Here is a 25,732-nt window from a genome sequence, read left to right on the forward strand (position 1 = left end):
TGCCCCTAAGCTAATACAAGCATATTCCCAATGTATTATTATATTGCTCAGAAACACACATATTTTACCAGAAGTCTTCTGGAGACATATTGTAACTTGCTAACCTGTAGGGATCCTTTAAGTGGGAGGATTTGGGGTACTCAGAATGATTATTTGAGATTCCTTTCTTACTCCTCAGGCCATAGCTGAAAGACTACTACTCACTTCTTCCTTATAAAGGGACAAATGCCTGTTTTTACAATTTAGATTAAATAGTTTTGAAATAAAATATTTTGAAATTAATGGGTATATATTGGATTCAGTTTCTCTCTGAGAATTCATTAAGTTTCTTAAATTTAGCCCAGGGCTTAATAAGGCCCACAAAAATATAACATGACTTCCTCATTTTAGATTCTCAGTTTGAAAGTAAATAAAAATAAATGAAAGATATAAAACAAAAGCAGTTCCTGGACTTTAAACATGATCCAGAAATTTATTTATTACCTATTCCCTCTCCCAATTTGTAAAATCCAATGAACACTTTAACCACTTTTCAAGAAGCTATTCTGAAAAAGTATGCATTTTTCAGCATATTTTTTCAGCAAGAAGCTGTTCTTTAAGTAGGCATTTAAAGAAAGAAAACATTCTTCATATGTCAAGATTAAATGTGTTTATTTGAGTTAGTAGGTACAATGTCATATTAGATACCAGCACTCCAAGCTACACCTATGTATCTGCCTCTAAACCTTCACACATTGTCAGTTTCTCTTCCTCTAACATTCCACCACTGGGCCTCCTATTTCTAGTAAAATCATAGTTCAATTAAAAAAAAAGTAAAAGCAAGATTGATCACTGTATTGTGCTTCCAGTGCCCCCAGAAGGATAATTGTCTCAAATAAATGTTTGTTTTCAGTGAAGGGGAAAAATTGATAGCATGAGCATTAGTAATGACACTACTAAAAGAGAAAGAAAAGAATACAGATTAAAAGAAGCATTTTAGGCTTGATGAGTTAGTTTCCCCTTAGTAAAAAATCCATAGTGTGGATGTGACTTCAAAATTAAGCTGTTCCATTTGTGGGCCACACACTTAAGCGTATTGGCTAGTACATTTTTGCACTGACACAGAAGCAATACAAGCTTTATGTTCTACCATTACACTTCCAGATTTTTCATTTAATATACCTGCCAACCTAATGATTCTTGCATGCAGTAGAATTTGCTCTTGTAGTGTTAAGTTTATTTTCCCCATCCCTCCCACTCCCGTAAACATTGCAATACGAACTCTTCACCAAATTGTATGAGAATGTTGCAAAGAACAGCTCTGCGCCACCTCAGGACAGGACTTCCCTGTCCCCTGTCCAGGCTTATAGATGGATCAGTAGTATTGATCACATCTCATCTTCATGCAAACAGACTCTGCTCCCATAATTTCCCCATGCCAGAGGCATATGAGTCGGCAGGTATGCATACAAAAAACTGAATTTAAAAAGAAAAGGAAAGAAAAAAAGAAAGAAAAAAGATTTCTTGTTAAAGCCTAGCATCCTAGAAGGAATCCATTGCTTTGAATTCACTTAAGGCCTGTACAGGCGAAATGTGTTTCTTCTGAGAACCTCGTCTAACTCGTGTCTGGAATTCTTCAGGCTTTTCTCTCTTCACAAGGGGCTTCTTCTCTGGAGCCTTCATCTTCCAAGACACAACAGGTGAGTTGACAGCTGCTGTCCCATAGACCTTCTGGTATTTGGTTGAGGCCACATAGGATGCTTTTACCGTGAGGACAACAGCATTCATCAGATTTTTCGCTGCCTGGATGAGCGATGTAGCACTGTCCAGCTAGAGTAAGATACACATGGGTTAGTCAAGGCACAAGACTCATAAAATAGTGGTGCAGTTTCACAGTAAAACAATTCTTTGTCTGTGCAAGTGTACAGTGGTGCCCCAAAGGAGCAATTATTACATGGTAAGGTGAACGAACTATAAAGCAGTCATCTATCTTCTATCATCCCTCTTCCCAAGATAAAAATTTTAAAAAGGATATTCTGTGATGCATAGTTCATTAAAATCCTGATATACATAAAGTAAAAGCCCTCTTTTGAGCATGTAAGAATTCCAATGTTTACAAAAGGTTTTCAAAGTATAGTACCTCATGTTATTACATTAGGCTGATTGGTAATGGTCTCAATTACTCAAATATTTGAAAAGCATTTAGCAGGCACTGAAGAATAAAAGAGTACGAGGTTCCATTGTAATTGTATGGTCCCCCAGTAGAAGTATGCTTCTATTTATAGATTATTTCTCCACCCTGAGTTTTGGATTGGTAAGGATGCAAGCAATTCATAAGAGGAACACTTCTGGGAGTTCTGCCTTTTGCTTAAGTGTTTATTAAGCTTGAGTATCCATTTAACTATTCACAGGTCTTGAAAATACCTCCTATAAGAACCTCAATAACTGTGCCAGGCTGTTGTCAGTCAGAGCGCATTCAGTGAGACCCCTGTGACCATGTGTTAATGAAATACTGACTTAGCACTATGTGCCAAACACTACTGTCAGAGCCCATTTAACTCTCACAACAATCTGTAAAGTGGCAATTATTGTCATTGCTCCTTCATAATGAGAGGACTGTCACATGCAGAGGTCTCGTAAGTTCCACAGTTTCACACAGCTTAAGTAATGAAATCCTTACAGACTGTATTACCTGTATTACTGCACCATTCTGCCACACTATTGGGCAGGATAATCTCAAAAAGGCTATGACAAGTCACAACTCAGAGCACAGTAGGTTTAGAGGCTCATCCTCAGACTCTCAGGCCAGGAAATTTTTTTAGGTTACCTCTTTTCTGCTTTTAAAGTTAGATGATGTGGTACATGCTGTATATTAACCATTTAATATGTTTCAACCTTCTTTTTCCTTCACTTCCTGAACCATAGATGCTAGAAAAGATCAAAACTGCACTTCCCAGACTTCCTTTCAGCCAGACTTCTATATGCAACCTAATAACGGGAAAGAATTAACAGCGGGACTGAGATTATTATTCCAGCCTCAGAGATTCTTGAATGACTAAGGAAATGGATCCATTGCAGTTAGATGAGGGATCCAAGGATGTTCATAAGCAATGCTGTTCCAATTTTTGAGATGATTTGTTGTATAATCTGTAACTGATGGACTATATCTGCATTAGAGAATTGGTAGCTAGGCCTACAACCTTCTGGGTGCAAGGAGATTAGCAAAGTATTTAAGCTGAGGGACGCCAAACACTATGGCTTTCCTGTGTCATGCACCTGCACTCACTTGAGCTTCTCATCATTTCTTGAGATCAAAACATGTCCCAAGTAGTGACCAACAACATGCTGATCTCTGTTCCACATTGATTGTGAAAGCTAAATAAAATTATGCTGATTAAAAAAATATTTTACGACAGGTAAACTCAATTCTTCCACCACTGAAAAATCCATACAGTCAGATAATTGGGGGAAAATGGAAGATGCTTTCTATGTATGAATTCTTTGCAATGTCATAGAACTGGGGTTCTACCACTAAGAAAAATAAAATTATACATCAGTATTACATGGACCTCACACTAACATAGAGAAGCAAAGTGATTTGTGGATTAGAGCCATGATTCAGCAAATATCATAATTGACTGCTTTATGAATTAAATCAACCAAATGGATAGAGTAACCACTTACTTTACCACTTCTATTATACTGCACAAGGTACATATATACCAAAATAACTGCTTACCTCAGACTAGTTTATACAGTATAATTTTCTACAACTAGCTAAGCAAAAGCAAAGTCTAAATTATTCATGTTAATAGAAGAGAGACTAAGCATGGATTAGTACAGTGATTCTCAAAGTAGAGTCTCTGAACTAACAGTATCAGCATCACCTGGGAACCTGTTAAAAATGCAACTTCTAAGGCCAATCCCAAACTCTCTGATTTAAAAACTTGCAATCCAGGAGATTCTGATGCATGATACAAGTTGAGAACCACTGAATTAATGAAACCCAAAGACTATCTGATGGCTTATGTCATCCATGATTTCAGAGCTTTCACCATGGGTGAATTTGGTACATCATAGCCGTTATCAGACTGGATTTCACTTTTTCATCTTTTCCATTACATTATCAGGTAGAAGTGTAAATAATGAAGGAAAGAGATAAGTTAGCAAAATGTTGGGAGAATTAGATCAGTCATGTTTTCTTTAGAAGCTAGATAGTGTATCCCTTGTCCAATTGATGGTTTCCTATAAGTCTGTCAGGTTTCAAAAATAAGTAATATTCATTCATAAAGTTAGTGAATTCTATTGTTTGCTATGGGTAAAGAGAGGGTGAAATGCTATAGTAGCAAAGATAGTTGTTTTGATTTGCTTCAGAGCAATAAAATTAGTAGAAGTAGAAGGCATGTCTATTGTATTATTAAATGGTTCCCAAAAAGCAAATTTTGGGAGAATTGAGTGGATCCAAAGAGAAGAATTACAAGTAATTTGGAGATTTTTACCACAGATTCCATTTTCAGATAGATGGTGTCTAATTCTGCAGCAAAAATAGGATAGCCTGTCTCTTCTTCAGAACCCCTTTGCTCTCCCAGCCTGAAGCAGGAATCCTGTGAATAAACCTAATACATTGGTCGAAAGTGAGACAGCTCTGAAATATAAAGCAAGTTATTTCATTCAAGCCATCTGGTATGGCAGATACTAATTTGTGGCAAGGCAAATCAAGGAGGTGAAGGACCTAGCCAGATAAACTTGAATAACTATACTCCTAGACAATAAGCCCAATCTAAAATTAAAAACAAAATTTGACTTTTTTTTTAAAACTTGAATTACCAAAGGATATTTTTTTCTATATGCTCTATACCTACTTGAATCATTGAGATAATTATCAGTACAATAAAAATTTGTTTTATTTAAAAATAGGTCTTTGTTATGTTTGTCCAAAATAGTACTGAGTCCTGGTTTCTGGGTGGCACATATTGCTAAAAAATTCACTTCCTAAAAAAATACATTAAAAAAAGTAAAGCTACATGACAAAATGATTTTTTAAAATACAAAATTTTAAAAACTTATTTAACATAATTGCATTCTATTTTGTGATTTATCCAGTAAGCATGGCATTTTAAAACAAAACCTGCAAAGGATTCTGGATAAAGTTTTAATAATAATAACCAACATTAATTGAGCAATTAGCAGGTGCCTGGTCTTGCCTTAGTCTTTTTAATTAAATTACATGATTTAAGTTTCTAAAAACCTTGAAGTAAGGATTTTCATTGTCCCCATTCTACAGGTAAACAAACTGAAGCTTAGAGATGTAGTGTAAGTTGATTGTGCAGTGACTGGCAAAGTAGTGATTAGGCCCCGTAATATCTCTGTCTGAAGCCCACCATCTGAACCACTACACTATTTCTTTGAAACATCCTTTAACCTCTGGGAGCTTGTTTTTTCAGTGACTACCTGTCATTCAAAATGAACCTATTTCAATTATTACCTCTGTCTGGGTAGAGCCCTGTCCTTTAAACCTGGTAACATCCTGGAAACATCAGGACTACATCAGGTTAGAGCCTTCACCTCACCTGGTCTGTGATGTTCAGTCTCATCCTCAGAGCCTGAATTCTTTATAACTGAATCTCTCAGTTCTGGCTGTGCTCCTGCTTTGGGATCTGCCCTTCCCAGTCTTTCCTGGACTTGAGGGTGCCTTGCTGCCTTGGATTCTCCCTCATGGAGGTGGTGCCTGGAATCTGAGACTTACAAATTTCTCTTGTACTTGCGTAGATTCTCTGAAGGACATTCATTGTGCAGCTGTAACAACTGTTCGTACCGTTGACTGGAGCTCACCTACTCTAATTGGTGTTCTGCTATACCATTATCTCTGTTGGTTGTGCTAGCTTTATAATAACCTCAGAAATGGGCCATATCTTAGCTATTCCTCAAGCTTGCCCACATATACACTGACTACACTTTTCCACAATAAGAGACTTGTATTTTTCCTACTTAAAGGCCTTTCTATTCTTATGGGACGTCCCATTCAGTTCCTATATTTAATCTAACAGAAGCTGCTATTTTTTACCTACCTTTAAAAATAGTCTAAATTTTCCAAATGTGACCATGAGACAGTCTCTGAAGTAACTGCCCAAGTTTCCCTTCTCTCATTCAATCTCACAACCACTCTTGACAGAAAAAATACTGTTATGCTCCATCACAATTTAGAGAGCCATACAGCTTATCCAGTATCACTTTACAAATAAGAGATGAAGAAGGCAATATTTAAATGCAAGCAGCCTAACTCCAGAGCCCAGGAGCTAACTGTTGCTCCATGCTGCTTCTCAGAGCTATGTATAACAGAAGAATCCACAACCTCCAAATCTAACAATCTGGGCTAATCCTCTCTATTCCAGTTCATAGGTGTCTACTGTCCCTAACCACAGAAATTAGGCTTCTTCTAATTCTGTCAATATTCTTAAAATATCAAAATACTATTTTAAAAAAGGCAACAGATGTTTCCTCACATCTTGTTCTATTACAGTACATGAACACCAAATAAGGGTGAGAGAGCTGTTTTACAGCAGTTTTTATGTTTTTTTTTCTGGCCATATTTCTGCCTCTGTTACCACTGTTTTTAACACCATGCAGCTTCTAATCTCTCTGCACAATTCTCATTTAGTGCTTTAAGTGGAAAGAAAAGACTTTCATAAATTGTGACTCTGCCATTAATTGATATTTGTGCTGTCTAATTCCTTAGGACAAAAGATGAAGAGTATATAAAAACTTTTTTTTACAAAAAAAGAATGAAACTGTTATGGACATTCTTGAACAAGTAAAAAAAAGTTTACTCTTTCTGCATGCACATACCCAAGAAAGGCCATGTGAGGACAGAGTAAGCAAGCCAAGAAGAGAGGCCTAATCAGAAACCTACCCTGCTGAACCTTGATCTGGGACTTCTAACCTCCACAACTGTGAGAAAATAAATTTCTGTTGTTTAAGCTAAAAAAAATAGATGAAGGGTGTTATGAAAAGGGCTCAAAGTAACTCAAAATTTTCAAGATCATCTGAAGAGTTCTAACACTCCACGTGTGAAGTTCCATGCTATTTCATTAACATGAGGTTTATACCACAAGAGGTGTTCCGTGCCCACAGAAACAATTGTGACTGCATGACTCACTCTCTTCTAAATGAAAGTGCTAATATATTTCTTGAAATGCTGAATTTTCATTTACTCTTTACGCAAGTTTTTGCTCCATCTTTCTATCTACTTATTCACACACAAGAATCTCTTCAGACAACCAGTGTGTATCTACTTGTGCCAAATGCTGTGATTTAGGGTTGGGTGCACAAACACAGACACAAACTAAACAGTTTAATGCTCTGTGGTAAGTGCTTTTATAGGATGTAATGTGCTAAAGGCACAGAGAATGGGAGATCTACCTTGAATTAGATGAGGACAGGGTAGAAAAATAAAGCTTCATGGTGGTCATGATATCTTAACTTGCTTTAATGAATGAAACTGGATAGAAGATTGTTGGTGACTGAATAGTTTAGTAAAAAAGGATACTTGTCAAATTTCTAGCTTGTACAACTGGGTATATATTGATGTTCTTAACCCAGCTGACAGAAAGAAGAGAGAAGATGAAGTGCTATAATGCTAATTTTTGTTTTATTTCAAATATTTATTTATTTTAGACAGAGGGGAAGGGAGGGAGAAAGAGAGGGAGAGAAACATCAAAGTGTGGTTGCCTGCAACCCAGGCATGTGCCCTGAGTGGGAATTGAACTGGCAACCCTTTGGGTCACAGGCTGGTGCTCAATTCACTGAGCCACACCAGCCAGGGTGCTAAATTTAACTTTGTATCTACTGAGTTTCAAGTGTTCGTGTTGCATGTAATCATCAAAGGAACAGTTGAAATTATGGAATTGATATTGCTACCACATAGTAACAATAGTAACCACATAGTATCTTATATTGTTTCCCCCCATAGTTTCAATAACAGTGTTTTGCATACTACAGGCATATAATTTATGTCAATTCTAATTTCTTCCCTTCATATTATATAGCATTTTTACAGAGATATAACAGAATGCTGAAAGGAATATTAAATCTATTCTTATCTTAGGTCAAAAAGCCCACTAAATGTAGTAAAAATTCTCTCAGCATTATAATTTCAATATAAAAATCAATATTCTTGTAATAATCAAAGACATAACATCATCAAGAAACATCTCAACCATTCCTTTGACAGACAGGGCTACTTTCTAGTCTGTTAATTAGCCATTACTCTTGATAATAATGGTGAACTTCCTGGGGCCAATCAGCAATAAAACAAATGCAATTTAGATTTAACAGCTGGTTTTAAAAACACACACATAAAAAAAAAACAGCATAGTCAAACTTGCAAAGTAATGTAAAAGAGGTAGAGGGAAATGCATTGGATTAATTACATATAACATAGTAAATGGCTTAGGAGAAGGCCAGACACATAATTATAGAAGAGGATTAAAAATTACACTGAGTTCTACATTAATCCATTTAAAATATGCATGTAGAGATAGATTCATTTCAAGGTTGTATTTCTATTTTCAAAAGGCTTATTATCTATTACCAAAAAATAATAAACCACAAATGGCAGTTCATGGAAATCTCAGGTGCAAAGCAATCTGTCCTTGGATATAAAATAATGCAAGTGCCATGAGGCTACTGGGTGAGGTAAATCTAGTAAAATTAACCAAATCCATCTGAAGGTTATTTTGAAATATTATAAAACTGAGAAGTTTGCCTTGATTATCTCAAAAAACCTTAGAAGTTCCGAGGAGAGTGGATCAAGTCCCATTTAGTCCTACACTATTTTATTTTAATTTTCTCATGTCAAAGCTGATAGTGTTACTGATTTGGGGAATTCTAAAACTGTTCTGCTAATATGGATAGAGTCCATTTTAGCCACCTGCAAGATCTTTTAATGGGAATAATTTAGTATTTAACAAGAACATTAAGTAAATTTTTATTATAACCTGAGAATATATTTTTCATTGCTTTTAGAGAGGGAGGAAGAGAGGCAGGAGAGGAGAGATTGGCTTCCTCTCACAGGATCTCCAACCAACCTAGGGATTGAACCTGCAATCTAGGTATGTGCCCTGACCAGCGATCAAACCCACAGCCTTTCCGTGTACAGGATGATGCTCCAACATGAAGTATTTTAATGGAACTATGCTATACCTATTCAGGCCTGGGGTAGTGTTTTGGGGAAAGGAAGTTGTGAGAATTGACAATCAATTGCAAGCAAACACCTTGAGAAAACTGTAATATTTCCACTGGTCATTTATTTAAATTTAATCAGTTATCTACTCAAAATGAGTCATAAATTGCTTGCAAGGAAAAAAAACTTTGCAATAAGTCAGCTTTGCTGTTAATGAATGAGAGTTTAGAAACCCAGAGCAGTGGTGCCTATTATCTGACACGAAGAACATTTCATGTTTAAAAAATTCATGAGGCTTTGAAGAAATATTTTGATCTCCTTAGGAACTCTGATACATTTGAAGTACCTTGAAATATCTGCCTACTTTTTTCCGGAGTCTATATCAATAACACTCTTTAAAAACTCTAGCAAGTGCAGAGTAATAAATAGCTCAGGCAAACAAAGACATGGTGAAAAGGTTCAGCTTAATTGCATCTTTTCCCACTTTATGGATGTTTACACAATTGCAAAAAAGACAATTCCTTTGTGGCAAGTCCTCACTTCAGTGTTCTAGTGCACTCTCTCTCTCTCCCTCATCAAACATCAACAATGAAGTGGGTTCACAAAGGTGGATTCCTTCCTGTTAAGACAGTGACAGTCGTGAACACAGGCAGCAATTTGCCACTCACCCCTGTGGTGGTCATGGCAGACATTACTAATCAATCATGGTACTTTGCTGCCTCAGAGTCTGCTGAGTGGCGGGGATGATAAAACTTATCTCCCTCCTCCAAGAGGTCACATTTTGACACAGTTGTCAAAAACAACTTGGTATGTTACCTAAATATTTTATCTCTACATCTATATTTAAATTAACTTATTTAAAAGCTTTTGTTTTTGTTACTACTAATTAGATTACTGACAAATATTTTTATTTCAATGTTGCATATACTCTTTTGTACACTTATTACTGATAATATAGTTGATAATGAATAAAATTATTGTTTCCAGTATATTTACCTTTATTAATAAAAATAGAAGTTCACACATTTAAATATAAAAATCACAGTATAATTGTGTTGCCATTTCTCAACACACACACTGGAAACATTTGGGGAGTGTTACTGAATAAAATTATTAAGCAGAAGACGTAAGTATTAACATTGTATAAACCATTTGGGGGTAATTTTAAATCAGGTGATAAAAATAGCTGACTATATTAACAAGTATAGTGTCTGAAGTGAAAAATGACTATCAGAGGTGTGCTGTGATTATTATTTTAAAAAAGGCTGTATCAGGTCTATTAACATTAGAACATTTACCACCCACTATAACTGCTAGCTAAAAAAAAAATACTATGGGGTAACTCCTGCAGAACTGATTAATCCCAGGGGCAATTCCATTTGATTATGGGATCTTGAAAAGCAAATGTTCTACAACTTTAGGTAGTACCTGAATCATGATACAAAGGAGGACAAAAGATCTGTTATTTCTCACGCAGTGATTCCTTGAGCAATAACAGGGAGGCAGCTGGCACTCCACCAGTGCTGAAGGCCAGTTGTTAGGAAGACTGTATGCAATGGCTCCAGGTGAAGTTGGCAAAGGCCTTAGCATAAAAGCACTGCAATCTTAGTCAGGCTAAGAAAAAATCTCCCCTAGTTGCTAAGACATTTACCAATTAGCCCTTGGGTAATTTCCCCAACTGGACATACTTTTCTCTTCATTCTTAATTCATTTAAGTAGGTCAGTAGCTGTTCATCCTCAGCCAGTCCACTGATTAACCGTCTTCATTTGCATTTTTCAATTGTAGGTGAGTAAACCTTGGGGACTCCCATGAAGTTTTAATTACAAATTTCCTAAATATGGCTAAGGGCCATTTTTTCTCACTATTAAAGGCAGAACAGTTTTTGTTCAACCCAAACAAGGCATTCTAGCTAAACCTGGAATTCCAGGGAGAAGTAGGAATATTGAGATGTGTTGGACCTTGGAAAGTTATGAACAGGTATTTCTTTGTTTAGGCAGTTCTTTCCTTTTTCTCTATTTCTTCTCCCTAAATTTTTTTGCCACACCTAAGGATCTCCTCTCTGGTTTGTCCCCACATGACAACAGAACCATGACAAGCAAATCCAACAGGAGTTCTAACCATAATTGGGAAATATCTCTGGGTAAGAAGACAATCTTTCTGTCACCACCATCCAAGGTTCATACCTCATAGCAACTCTTCAAAAGGCTAAAAGCCTCTTTTTGCCTTCCCTGTAGCTCAGGTAGCTAACAGAATATCAGCAACTTTCATCTTTCTATTTCCCCTATTCTCCCTCCCTGAGCAATATCATCATGACTGGAAGACAAATGTAGGACAAGCCTTTGTCTAAGAATCCAAGAGGAATAAGTCTTCATAAATTGGATGAATGAATCACTCATGGAACCCAGCTTTGTAGGAATGTGCTAAGTGACGAAGGCTATTTAACACCTTACAAAATAACACCTATGCTGCAGCATGCAAAGTGCAACCACAGAAGGGAGAACAAAGCACAAGAGTCAAGGACCACATCTTTGGGTGCTGGTTGGTGGAGGACTGTGCCTAGAAAGTAAGCATAATCTGAGATCCCTGGTTTATTATTCTCCATCCTTTCACTTCTCTTCACAGTGCACCACAAAGAATTGTGTTGTATGGCATTATTCATATGTTGGGGAAAGTCAACTCCCATCCAGCTCATGCCTCTCTCCTCATCAGGTATGTTGACAAAGCTGGTGGAAGCCTCCATTGCTACCTGGGTCCTGGATGAGAAGAGTAAAAAAGACCAGAAGAGACCACTTCACCCAGTGACTGTTTGCTACCTTTGCTCAGGATCCTAGTTCCTTCTTCTTCATCCTTTCTTCCAAGTCCTTTTCATTTTCTTCCCTCTGGTAAGATATTGTTACATTTTATGTTGTGTCTACTGTTCTCCCTGTAGCACCCTGCCTATCATTTCCCTTCTTATAGTAAATGAAAACCTGGGCTCTGGACTCAAAGCCATAGTTCAGACCCTGATTGGACTGATCACTGGCTATGTGATCTTGAGAGAGTTACTTAATATAGCTCTACCTCAAAAGTTTAATCTTTGAAATAAAAATGAAAAAAAAAACACATTTATTCTTTAGGTATTAAATGTGATAATGTCCTTAAAGCTGAGTGCGTGGCAAATGCTTGTCCCTTAGCTTTTTATCATTACTGTGATTTATCTTTCCTTAAATCACCATTTCAGTAAAAAAAAGTGTTTTTTAAATTATATTGCCCCATTTCCAACTCTTCTCTTTTACTTTCTCCTTTTGAGCCCTGCCCCCATCCAGCATTTAGGGTTCTCTCCAACCCTCTTCTTACTGAACCCACTTAGCACCTTGGCTTGCTTGTAGTGACCGAATATTACAGTTTTAACGTGTTAGGGATAAAGGCATAAAAGAGTTGATAAGAGGAATAGAAAAGCACCAAAAATATCTGTATCTTTTCTAGTTCTACTTTTTCTTTACTGAAGGAAAGGAGGGATTTGGCACAAGAAAACAAGGATTTGTGTAAAAAGTGTGACACCCCAAATACCTAAGAACATTTAGGGTTTATAGGGTTGGAAGAAGACTAATAGTAGAAAATCAAGAGAGCTCTAATAGAAGATATAGAGAAGGAAATTTAGCCTTGGAAAGGGGTGTGCAAAGGTTTAATTTAAGAGGAATAAAAAGAAATAGTATGAAATATTTTATTCAACCAATTGTAGGGTCCAATTCCAAAAATGCAAGGTGTTCATTTTGGTTACTATTTCTAGATATTTATTACTAACAAGAAAATGATGCTACCTGAAAAGTTTAATACTTTAATTCACTAAAATCTTACATTGTTGTCAGAATTCAGTTGAGAGCCCCAAAAATGGGGCTCCTTCTGGCCTAGAAGGGCTCATCAAACACTGAAGATCAATCTCCCAAGCCCTGTGCTTTGTCTCCACCAAAACAGACACACTTGGGTTCCCTAGACTTGCTGCATAGTCTTAAGTCTATTTATCTATAAGATAGGCTATTTTTAATCTTTACCACAGTCTTGAACAGAGCACCTGCCCTCTCCACCTAAAGTTGCCCTATGTCATCATTAAATCCATCAAGAGACTTGATGTACTGAATCTACATGTTCCTTAGAAGTTTGTAAAAGCCTCATCCAACCAGCTTCCTAAATCATGAGTAAACCAATTTTATGCCATTTGGCTGTATGGTATTCACATTTATTGAGTAAATAAGTTAGCAAAGGGCAGATTTTGAAAAAAATTCTGAAGAAAAAATCCAAGATGAATAAAAGTCAAAATATGAGGAAAGACATTGCCTGGGCTAGCACCTAGAAAGACCAGAGAGAGAAAACAAGTAGAACAGGTGCAAAAAACCCACAGTGGACAACATTAACAGAAGCCTTACTTGTTAATGCTCCAAGCCTCTTCCAGAACTAATAAACAAGGATGGCTGATGTGTGCCAGTTGCTGTCATTTCTTCATTGGTATCTTTAGTGTGCATGCTCACTCAATGACAGAACTTTGTTCTACTCATCCTAGAAATGGTCTCACAATTCTCCAAACATAGCCCAGACAATCACTAATGACTAAGGAAAGTTAGCAATCAAAATAAAAACCTATTCACCATCCCCTATGTTCTATCCCCACAAAGGCAATGCTTTGATTAACAGTGGTATATTAACATCATTTCTCCTTCATTATTATAATTTTCTTCTCACATAATTCATAAAGAATGATCTTTTAAATATAATGCAGAAAATGAAGTGAAATGATAGAAACATGTGTAACAAAATAATTCACTAACAAAATTTCAACTCTTCTTTCATTACAGAAATGAGCATTGCAACAAGGAGAAATGAATGTCATTATTCAAGGATTCATAAGAGATCTTCAGTATAATTTATAGTTTAAAACCAGTAATTTTATTTTTAAAATATTTTATTTATTTATTTTTAGAAAGGGAAGGGAGGGAGATAGAGAAAGAGAGAGAAAAACATCAATGTGCAGTTGCTGGGGGTCATGGCTTGCAACCCAGGCATGTGCCCTGACTGGGAATCAAACCTGCGACACTTTGGTTCACAGCCCGAGCTCAATCCACTGAGCTACGCCTGCCAGGTATAAAACCAGTAATTTTAATTAAGTTAGTTTTAAATTTGAGCAGTTGATCCATAGCTTTTTATAATTGAACACATTTTTCTACCTACTTTTAAACATTTTTTTAGCAGACATAGAGTAATACCCTTCATTTTTTTTCTTTCTTCCTGTTCACTGCTTTTCCTATTGTAAAATGTATACTATCTAACAGTTTTATCTCATATTCAAATAACTTCCAAGTGCTCACATGGTCAGTGTGTGCACTGTCACACATTCAGGTGGAGATTTTCTATCTTTAGTTCAGAAGGCAACTCAGTGGGTTGTAAACATTTAGTCTTTAAACTTCCATTGAGATCACACTTCAGGTTCTTGCATGAGTTGTTACTTTCACAAATGAGACCTTTGACATGTAGAGAATGATCCAAGCTTCTGCAGAGGTTTCTTACTGACTCTTCTTAATATTCTGGAGATAGGCAAAAGCTCTACAATTAACACCACACTCTACCCAAAATCCGTTCCTCCTATGGACTTCCTACTTCATTATTGCAACACAACTCTTCCAACTCTTTAAGTTAAAATCTAAAAATCTTATGTTACACTTTGTTCTCTGTAACCCAGCATCCAATATGCCCTCATAACCTGCCAACAGCATCTTTGAAATACATTCATTATTTGACCTCCTCTCACCTTCTCTAATGTTACCACCAAGGCCAAGCCATCAGAATCTCTCATATCAGGATCGTGCAACATTTTCCCCTAGCTCATTACTTTTCTTCCACCTTTTACCCTCTTTAGTCTATTTTTAAACAAGAGTCAGAATGACCCTGTTAAGTAAACTCACATAATATCACTTTTCTTCTTAATATTGTCCCCATCTCAGTCTGAATTCAAAGCTATCAAAATGGTCTTCAAGGTCATATACTGTTTCCCAATAGTTCTAGTTTCTTCTTGTTAACTCCACTCCTAAATACTAGTCCCTTGACTCAGACAGACCAGTCACGCCCACACTTCAGGACCTTCGTATTTTTATCTCTGCCTAGAATGTTCTTATCCCAGATACCTGTAAGTCTTGGTCCCTCATCTTCATCAAATCTTTAACCAAATAGCAACATATTAGTAAAAATTTCACTTTTCAAATTGCAACTCCTTTCCTACAGTTACATCCTCAAAATGCTCTCCTTTCTCTGTTTTAATGTTTCTTTTATAAACTCATAACCATCCAATCAAATATTTTCTTAGGTTTATTTTCCCCCATCCACTGTTATATCTCAAATACCTCAAACAGGGTCCAGCACACAGGTCTTTTATAAATACTAAAGATTACTAAATAATTGCAACTTTATAGTTGAGAAAAATAAAAGGTGACGGGATTGCCCAAAGACACAAAAATAGGTCATGATGTCTAGAGTTCCATACCCAACTCCCTCATGACTCCTGTTCATTCTTCCATGGGAGATTACTGAAAAGGCATGATATTGACAAGAATGTGAAATTTAGGGACATAATAGAGAAAGTAAACTTTAGCTAAATCTTATGGCCTCTTCCTCTTACTGTGCCCTCAGTGGTAGAACTTCAGGATTAGGCTTTACTTAGAAAATAGCCACCATTTTATTTGCTTTTATTGCTTTTCTCATTGTATAAAATTATGAGCTTCCTTTCAAGAATTTCCCATATTAATAATATCAGCATCTGTGAGATACTGAGCTGTGTTTGCTAGGTAAGTGCTGGTATCTTAATAAATGATCTTTAATTTTCAAATGATATATAAGGTATAACATATCATCCCTTTTTTGAATATGAGGACACTGAAATAGAGAAAAGTTAACTTTTTTGTAAACTTAGGTTCATAAAATTTGTACTACCATTAGTTCACTGTGATACCATCTTTTCTGACTGGGACTTTATTATGGGCTTTGTCTGCTTTGCACTTTTCTTTTTGAGATTTTACTTATTTATTTTTAGAGAGAGGGGACAGGAGGGAGAAAGAGAAGAAGAGAAACACTGATGTGTGGTTGCCTCTCGACTGCCCCCACCTGGGGATGCAGCCTGCAACCCAGGCATGTGCCCTGACTGGGAATCAAATTGGTGATACTTTGGTTCACAGGCCAGTATTCAGTCCACTAAGCCACACCAGCCAGGGCTGCTCTGAACTCTTTATTTCTGGCTATTGGTGCCATTTATCTGGAGCTAAGCATGAGTTATGGTGCATATTAATTGTTCATACGATTCAGTCATATGACTAAGCAGTAGGAAATGAATTTCCTTATGGCAACAAAGGAAAAAATGTAACACAACTTCCAATCTCACAATCATGATTCACATGAGATACAAACTAGGCAAGTAGCAGTGCCATTATCTTCTACTTACTCATTTTCTTGTCAGCAACTAAAAATGTCATTTATATGTTTAAAAAAACTTGATTAAATTACATCTAATTCTTTTTCTAGCTACTATATATATATCACTTCCTACTTAACCAAACATTATACAAAATATTAATTCTAAATGTCTATATTGCCATTTAGTCTGCCATACAGTGGGCACCATGATATAATGTGAGGTTGATTGATATAGTTCTTTAAAACCATACACATGTGTGTATACATACATATATATATATATATAAAAGAATGTGTCAGAATGTGTTCAATTACTAGTCTATGGAGGACAGAGCTCAGCAACATCCTTATATTGCACAAAGCACAGCAACATCCTTATACTGCACAAAGCACAAAATTATCCATTGGAGTAATTGGCTCTAATCTTGGCTATGCCAATTAGACTATAAATTGAGCTTAGTAATACCAATATATTTCACCAAATATTCTAAGATCCCAGTGAGAAGGCATATTTAAAACACTTTTTGAATTTTAAATAAGTATGTCACTATAAAATATTACTGCGTAACTTCTGGGTACCGATGGAAGTTCTTTTAGAATCTTCATCATAATTTATTGCTTCACCCAGGAAACTCAGGCCCAAAAAGGTCTGCACAGAGAAAGGTATCCCAATAGATAATGGGTTAGTGTGAGGGCCCCATAAGCCCTAGCAAAAGGAGAACAAGCTACTTTTAAGAGGAGGTAAGCTGTTTCTTTCACCTGACATGGTGCATGACTAGGAATGAAGTATGGGTGGGGAGGTCTAGCTACATCTCATTTTTCCCATTTATGAAGAATGGTCAAGAAATACAATTCTCAAAAGACATAACACATGAGAACCTTCTATCAGAGACCTGAAAACTGTCTATGGAGTACAGCCCAAAAAGAGATACAGAAGGTCAACCAAAAATGAAGATAAACCATTCTTGGGATATAAACCAGTTCATCCATGGAGCTGTCCTTCGTGATTCCAGCTCGGTGCTGCTAGAATCAGATAATTAGTTACTTATTTGCTGCTTTCTCTTCAAAGGCTTTATATGCCAAAGTCTTGTCTTCAGTGTTAGACTTCTGGTTACTGATGAACAAGTACTTCCTAGTTATTTACTGGCATGTTCTTTGCATTAGCCACATGGGACTGTGTACACATCCCCCCGTGTGTAGTCAGTTAAGTGAAGTGATGAATTCTCAGTTTAGGCTGCCTCCTCAACTGGCTTGTAAAACCTGCCTCTTGGTAAAAGTGTATTAGTACTTCTCTTTATTAGGTTAATGTACTTGGGATGTTTTCCAGCTTCAATTCATATTGAGCATCCCAAGCAATTAAATCTTTCCTATATGTTACATCACATAATCCTCAAACAAAAAAAGTGATACATCAATTTATCTTCACTCTTTAATAGGAGAAGAAACTGGCTTAAGGAGAAGAAACTTGTTAGCTAATAAGACAATTATCAGGGATTTAAATGCATGACTTCTGTTCCTAGGTACAGGGTATTTATAGCTATATACTTAGCTCTGACAGCTTTTAAATAAAATAAAAAATGGAGGGCATATAAGGTGGTTCCCTTGAGAAGCTAGGACACTTCTCCACAGAGGTTTCTGCCAGGACTTGGCCTGGTTCGGAACCTCACAGCCTGTTTCTCCAAGAGTGACTGTTCTTTTAGGGAAACACAGCAAAAGCACCAGAGGGTTCTGTTCAGCCTAAAACTGGAAATATTATTTCTTTGGTCCAACAAAGAACCTCTATAGATGGGCACCATACTGTCTGTTTCTTTACAAAAGAGGTTGAGCTGTATGAGAAATTTTAAAACCACAGATTAAAGGCCAGAATATCCTCAAAAGACTGAAAATGCATAACAGTATTGCCAAAAATCATAGAAAAATATTAGTGGTTCCTTTGAAAGAACGCCTCAAATCTATGAAATTTGAAAACTTCTTTGAAAAACAAAAAAGTGCTTCATGAACTTCCAAGGAAACGACAACTTTTAACCAGTGAAGAATGATAAACATTAAAGGGTCAGAGAGAGTCTGGTACAGTACCTGCCCCTACTAAAAATCATGCTTGATATTAAGATGAACATTTCCTCAAGGCATAATCCCTATCTTGGAGTTCCTATGAAGCTATCCTTGGACAAAGTTAAATCACCTCCATATTTATAATGAGATGTAAAGGCTGCCTCATTATTTACCTGATACACTAAAAAATGCCAAGGGAAATTCTTCAAATATGCTACAGCTACATCTTTGAAAGAAAGTAATCTCTTTTATAGCTGGACTGCATTACAGCTCTCCATTTTTCTCTTTAAAACATTAATACTAAGGTATGAAATGTTCTATTTCTACCCATAACTTGCTTGATTTCAAGAGCTCACCTACATTAATTTCAGCATCACAGAGCTAAATATCACCTTAAAAATACCTGCATAAGTAATTTGAACCTCAAGGATACCATCAGTCTGCTACATTTCTTCATATTATTTTTAAATATAAAGTATTATGGTTTCACTTATTTTTTAAAAATGTACATATTTGTTATCTCATCAAAAAGATTAATATACAGAGATATTACAATAACTAAGCTAATATGCAATGATATGTGCAAAGGATTTATTTTTTAAAAGTGCTATGAAAACAATTGAATAGTTTTAACCTCAATACCCTTATTTGTAAAAAGCAAGAAATTGAAATTGTTTTACCTTGTCTAAAGCTTTAAACAATATTCTTGCCAAAGTCTTAATTGCCTTTGAGAACAAAAATACCTGTGTCTCTAAGACAGGAAGATTCAGGATAACTAAGAATGATGGTTAATTAAAGGTATATTAAGATTATGGCCAGAGGATAATTGTGATGGGCTCTCTGGAATCTTGCTCTAGGAAAGTTCTCAAACACACTCTGATGTCAGGCTTGGAGTGGGTATTTGGCACAAGACACTGGAATCACTGTACCTGCCATTCTCCTCCCTTCCAGAGGGAAGAGGTAAATATCTCCATTTCAGATAGTTTGTGTGTTCTAAGTAAAAGGTGAAGATTTCAACCAGACCTATGGTTCTCATCAAGGGCAATTCTGTCTCTCCATCCCAGGATACATTGGGTAATGTCTGAGGACATTTGATTATCACTACAGGGAAGGGAGGTTGCTACAATCAACTAGTGGGGAGACACCAGAGATGTTGCTAAATATCCTACAGTGAAAAACCACAACAAACCCTCAAAACTAAGAATTATCCAGACTAGGCTAGACTAAAATAGCTAAATGGAACAAGCCGAGAAGTTTCTTAGGAAAGGGTCAAAACTAATGTCAAGTCCTAGAAAGCTCTCACCGCAGCTCATAGGGCTTCCCTCCATCCATTTCCTAGACTATCATCTTTCAAAGTGTGATCTATGTGTCAGGTGTATCAGAAACATCTAAGAATAAAACACAGATTCCTCATCTCTGATGTGAGTTTCATAACTGTGGAGGCAGAGCCCAGGAATCTCTATTTTAATCTGCTACCCATGTGATTCTTCCACAAATTAAATATGAGAACCACTACTTTGTTTTTCTGTTATGGCCATCCCCTTCTGTATTTTTGATGATTACCTGTAATCACCGATCTGTAAGCAATTTTTTCTAGGAGTCCCAAAGACAAAAGCATGTAATCTCTAGCAGGGTAGGACCTTAGCTAGTTGTTAACTGCTGCATGGTCAGTGGCTCAACTGGAGTCAACATGATAAAGAGAACAAGAGAGCACCCACATCATGCAGAAGACTATCTTTTACTAGAAGAGACAAAATAGTGAAAAAAATAGCTACCCATTTATTTAGTATTTCTCCATTCTGAGTTCCATGCTAATCATGTAGTACATATTAACATATTTAATTTAAATAACAATGCAATAAAGTAAGCATGATTATCATTAGCAATTTATATATGCAAAAAGGGGACTTAGATTAAAAAAGAAAACTTGCCCAAGGTCACACAGTACCTATTGGAATTCAGAATTCAATTCATGTTCCATTTAATGGTGGTCATACATGGGCAAGAAATGCAAACCCATGCCTAACTCTCCCCAGTTTTTCTCTTTTTCAGGTTCCTCATATGATGTCAGAAACAGTTGAAGTGGGAAAACAGATATTCCTGGAAAATCTTAAAGAAGGCTAACACAGCTAACTATAATACTGTTTTACCCTCTAACCTCCTTCTTCCTGTGTGGAAAATGGTAAGGTAGAGAATTAGCAATCATCTTGGACCAAAAAATGAACTTGAGAATGGGAGCCCCCAACTAAGTGGAGCAGGTCAGAAGGGGTCTGAGTCCTTGGGGTTACTGTACTGACCCTGGACTACATATAGACCTAGGCAAGAGAAAAACAACTCTATTTGGATGATTTGTCATATGCAATTATAGTTAAACCTAATTAAAATACGCGCAAGGTTTTATAAAATTACTATTATTGGGCATTAATAATTTAGGATACTTAATTAAAAAGCAAAATTTCACACCTAAATATAATTAACCTTTTAATATATCATAACCTTCATGTGTGAGGGCAAATGAAACTAACCATGCCACTGTAGCCCTTACTTTCAAATTTCTTTTTAAAATAAGTAGATAATTTGATTAATTCAGTTCTTTTGAAAGAAATTCTGTATGTTTTCATACCATAAACTTTAAAAAAGAAATCTACTTAATGTACCAGAAAATTCAAGGTGAACCAGAAAATTCAAGGTAAATTACAAAGAAATTTGCTAGCTGGAAAAAATTTCTTGATCTTTGCTCCCAAATCTTGATGCACTTTGAAATATAATATTTAAAACAAAGTCAGGTACTTTCAGGTAGGAACAAATGAATAAATGAATGATAGACTAGAATCATTTATTAGGATTTTTCAGTATGATAACTTTTTGCAATGGCAAAAAGAATGGCAAAGAAGCTACTGTAGTAAGCACACATTATGTGCCATTGTGCAAAGAATCGGGGGGAAAATGAACATTCAGATGAATTTCCTGTCTTTATGGAGCTTACAGACTAATTGGGAGACATGCAATTAAATGTTATTACATTGCAGTAACATATCGTATTATACCACAGTGACAGATCTCATCATGCTGTAGGAGAATATCAAGGCAGCCTTCCTGGAAGCACTACAATATACCAACTACTAATTCTTTGACCTCCAGGAAATTACTTAATTTCTCAGAACCTCATTTTTATAATATTTTTAATGGAGATGACAGTGTCTTCTCCATAGGATGACTGGGAAACAGACTGCATAAGGCATTTAAAATGCTTAGCACAGTTCCTGGAACATACTAGGCCCACAATGTATCTTAGTATATTAATAATTGCTATTTACTACATATGCAGTTGTCCTATGGTCCAGGTGGCATTACTATTACAATTTATAAATCAAAAGCAAAACCACAGAGGTTAAGAATATTGCCCAATATCCTTCAGATTGTAAATATACAGTCGGTTTCAAAATTCCTATCTAACAGCAATACCTTGCTCATAATTTTAACATCTACCTATGAGAATAAAGTATTGTCTAATTTACTTTGCAGATCTCTGACATCAGAACCATGTGGCTATTACTGTTCTCTGCTTGGCTTTTATTAAGGTAAAATGCTAGGCTTTGAGGTAAGTAATTTGCCTGGCACATCTTCCTTAACCACCCAAGGTTACACTTGCCTGTGTTGGTGTAATGACAGAGCTACATGTCATTGGTAAGAACAAAATAACAAACAAAAAGGTCTTTAGGTCATCATGCCCAAATGCCAAATCTAATTTGCTCAGTTAATGGCAGGAACTGGCATCCCACTGGTCAACCACTTCTAAAATGTGGCAGTGTAACAGTCTGCCAAAACAGTTACTTCAGTTATCTGCCTAAACATAAATATGGAGAAAAAGCAAGGTTCCCTATCATTTCTTGTCTTCTAAACAACAAAGTTCTCAAAAAAATACAAAATATCCTGGTAATATAGAAAAGTAGAATGATATGTAAAGCAATTAGGGGGTTCAATCCAGAGCTAATGCTCATTGCTGTAATCTGAGACCCACCTTCTCCCAGACCAAGATTTATTCTCACACCTTAGTCAAATGTAAAACATGCATCTAGTCCCTCTTTCTTCTTACATCTTTGAACAGCTGTACAAGTTTCTACACAGACTGTCAGGCATAGGATAACAGCTGTTACCATGGGAAAAAATAAAACAAAAAAGTTAGCACTTCTAAATGATTATTAATTAATCAGTTGTTATATAATTAACTATATTAATTATATAACATATAGTTATATAATTAATATACTTCAGCATAGACCATATAGGTCAGGCCCTATACTGCAGGACAGCCTGAGTTTTCCAATCATGATAGAAATGATAATACATACATTTATTTATTTTTTCCCAATGAAGTTCACCTAATTAAAAAAGTAGCCATATACCTCTACCAAAAAATACCATTCAGAATCAAATTCAGTCCTGGATTGTTGCATCTATCCCTGATATTGGCACAACTTGAGAGTTGGGAACCACTTAGCTCCAAACTTCATGAACTCCTTGTCCTGGAGTATGAAAATAAAATATGCAAGATACTCCCTTAAAAGTATGGAATTCCATGCCTTTCCCTCAAGGAGATTTAATAGCATCACTTAGTAATTTTTTATACACAAGAACCATCATTTCAGATAGTTACTTTTTAAACTTAACCAAAATTCAAACCAATTTTCTCAAGAATATTTTTATATTACCTTTAAGTCTTATTTTTCCCAAGCTTGTATTGTTAATATTTTAATACTTTATTTTTCCTGAATCTTTTTCCAAGAACATAGATATATAATGAGTCAGTTTTGTTGCCTTGTAGATGTTCTAAAACTTCAGTGTAAAAATGGATCACTTGGTATGGGTTGAGGGTCAGATGGAGCATCTACTCACAGATTCCAAGAACTAATCCCTATAATGATGGATTGCAGAGGTCTGCAGCATGGCCCAGGCGTCTCTATTTTAATAGTCTCCGCCAAGCCCTTGCTGGATCTAGCTTGCAGATAATCTTCTGACCATTTTGAGAAACACTCATTAAAATCGGAACAGGTGAGAAAAATGTCTTTGTTACCCAGCGTCCACATACCTTTCTACCTTTCCTCTTTTACCTTTCTCCATCTTTCTACCTATCTCTGACATCTGATCTGCAGTTTTAGCCAGCACAGAATATATCTAAACCACAATGCTGTGAGCATTCTGTTTCTCTCCGGGGCTAATCCTTTCTTTCCTCCTCTATCTGGAAACATCTATCCACTTATCTCTGAAGGCTTAAAAAACATTACCCCTGTCCCTTATGAAGCTTCCTCTTCTCCTTTTCTATGGAATGCCCCATCATTTTGCATGTACTTCAGTTAGAGTGATTATTATAATCCATCACAGTTACTAACTCTGTCTTTTTTTCATACTAATGCTATGTCCATCCATGGGAGAGTGAAAATCACATATTAGTCAATAGATGTTTGTTGAATTATAAATCTAATTGATCCTCTCTTTCTAAAATTACCTCTAGAGAAATTTGAGGGAAGGAGAGAACAGTTGCCATCCTTGTCATTGTTCTCTTGAGACAAATATAATTCTAATATTTCTAACTTCCTTTAATAAACTATATTGTTCCAGAGTCTTATGTAAGTCCTACTTGGACTTTTTTGGAAGAAAATTTTAAGAGACTGTTCCTTTCTTTGTGTAACTGACATTAATCCTGTTACTTCATTATTCACATATAGACAAATTTAGATTTTGACAGTGATTTTCTGAGATAATATATTCTAAAAATTAATTTTTATGTCATGATAGAAAATTAAGAAATATTTCACTGGGTGATGTAAACCAAGTCCTTAGAGCCTGGGATAGGGGGTAAAGCAGTTTTCTTCATGGAAGTCCAAGGAGTAACAAAGGCTAAAGTAAAAACTTGGAAGGAACTTGGATGGCAAGAAATGTAAAAAACAGTGCCCTCTACATGATGCAAAGTATACACTACAAACCATCTATTGCAAGAGAGGCTTTCAAACGTAAACGTTCTTCTTTGTCAATGAGGACAAACCATGCCCAAATCAATAACTTATTTTCATGTGCATTGGGAAAGAGACTTGCATAATCATGTGCAGTTTTATTTAGTGTTTAAATTTTCTCAACACTGGTTGTTTGAGAGCAGAATCTGATTCCTACTTGGTGAACAGATAAGCTTCCTTTTGCTTTGGAAAATTGTCCTGGCTAATAAATTCTCCTTAGCTAATGGACATTTTCCCTGACCATCAATATTCCTAAACCTATCAATTATAATCCCACTGGTTATTAAAAATGATAATCCCTTTCCACCTTCATCAGAAAACCAGAAAGTCTCAGAGCTAGAGTTTCTTTCTGTCCCTAATTTCTCCTTTCATTTATTTCTCTTCCACATTTGTGGCTGCGAATGATCATTTGAGCTTCAGTGTAATTGAGAAAATAGCTGACTGATTATATCTTAATAAATAATCATTGGAATTCATTCACTTGTGGCCTCCTCAAGTCTTCTACATAGCTATATCAAATATTGTAAAGTTAGTACATGATTAAGGGAGAAACAGCTTGGGAAAAGTATGGGACTGGACCATGAAGCAACAACTTCAATTTTTGACACATGGTATATCTAAACACAAGATATTCTTTGTAACATTTACAATTCTGTAGCCTTGCTGACCTGAAATGCTTCCCTGTGTCCTTTGTATCACAACACAAATCTAAACCACTCTGCTCAAAGTTAGGTGAAGCCCTCAGCTTCTCACACAGCCTCCCCCATGCAATCCAGCACTCCCCCGGCCATAGGATAGTTCTTGGTTCTTTAACACTTACTGTCTTCACCTCTAAGTTGACACTTGCCATGTGTCCAGACTCCCAAAAAGGTTATACATTCCTCAAGAGCAAGGAGCCGGGCCTTACATCTCTTTCATCCCGCACAGCAGATGGCTCGGTACACAGCAGTTCAGAACTCAACCCTCCCAAATACTGAAAGGAAATTCTTGCAATATGGCAAAAGTAATTTTGAATGTTAGAATCTCATAAGACCTAGCTCCATCTATTTTCTAGTAGAAAAGGATTTTTTTAATCTC

At 36.1% G+C, this 25,732-nt stretch overlaps 1 protein-coding gene across 4 annotated transcripts in view; it reads right to left on the minus strand.

Moving 5' to 3' along the window:
• Nucleotides 1-615: 615 nt before the first annotated feature.
• The window catches only part of CTNNA2 (catenin alpha 2), a 1,104,880-nt gene continuing 1,079,763 nt past the window's right edge, over nt 616-25,732 (minus strand). For 2 of the 4 annotated variants that reach the window (XM_045827747.1, XM_045827750.1), the window contains 2 exons: nt 4,479-4,595; nt 616-1,809 (listed from right to left, as the gene is read on the minus strand). In XM_045827747.1, coding sequence (XP_045683703.1) covers nt 1,522-1,809; nt 4,479-4,595 — 405 coding nt within the window. In that variant the 3' untranslated portion in view covers nt 616-1,521. The remainder of the gene's footprint in view (nt 1,810-4,478; nt 4,596-25,732) is intronic. The other 2 variants (XM_045827749.1, XM_045827748.1) reach the window with 2 other exon arrangements.

The sequence above is a fragment of the Phyllostomus hastatus genome, unplaced genomic scaffold, assembly GCF_019186645.2.
Source record: "Phyllostomus hastatus isolate PE091 unplaced genomic scaffold, TTU_PhHast_1.1 phas_scaffold_78, whole genome shotgun sequence".
NCBI classification, from domain to species: Eukaryota; Metazoa; Chordata; class Mammalia; order Chiroptera; family Phyllostomidae; genus Phyllostomus; species Phyllostomus hastatus.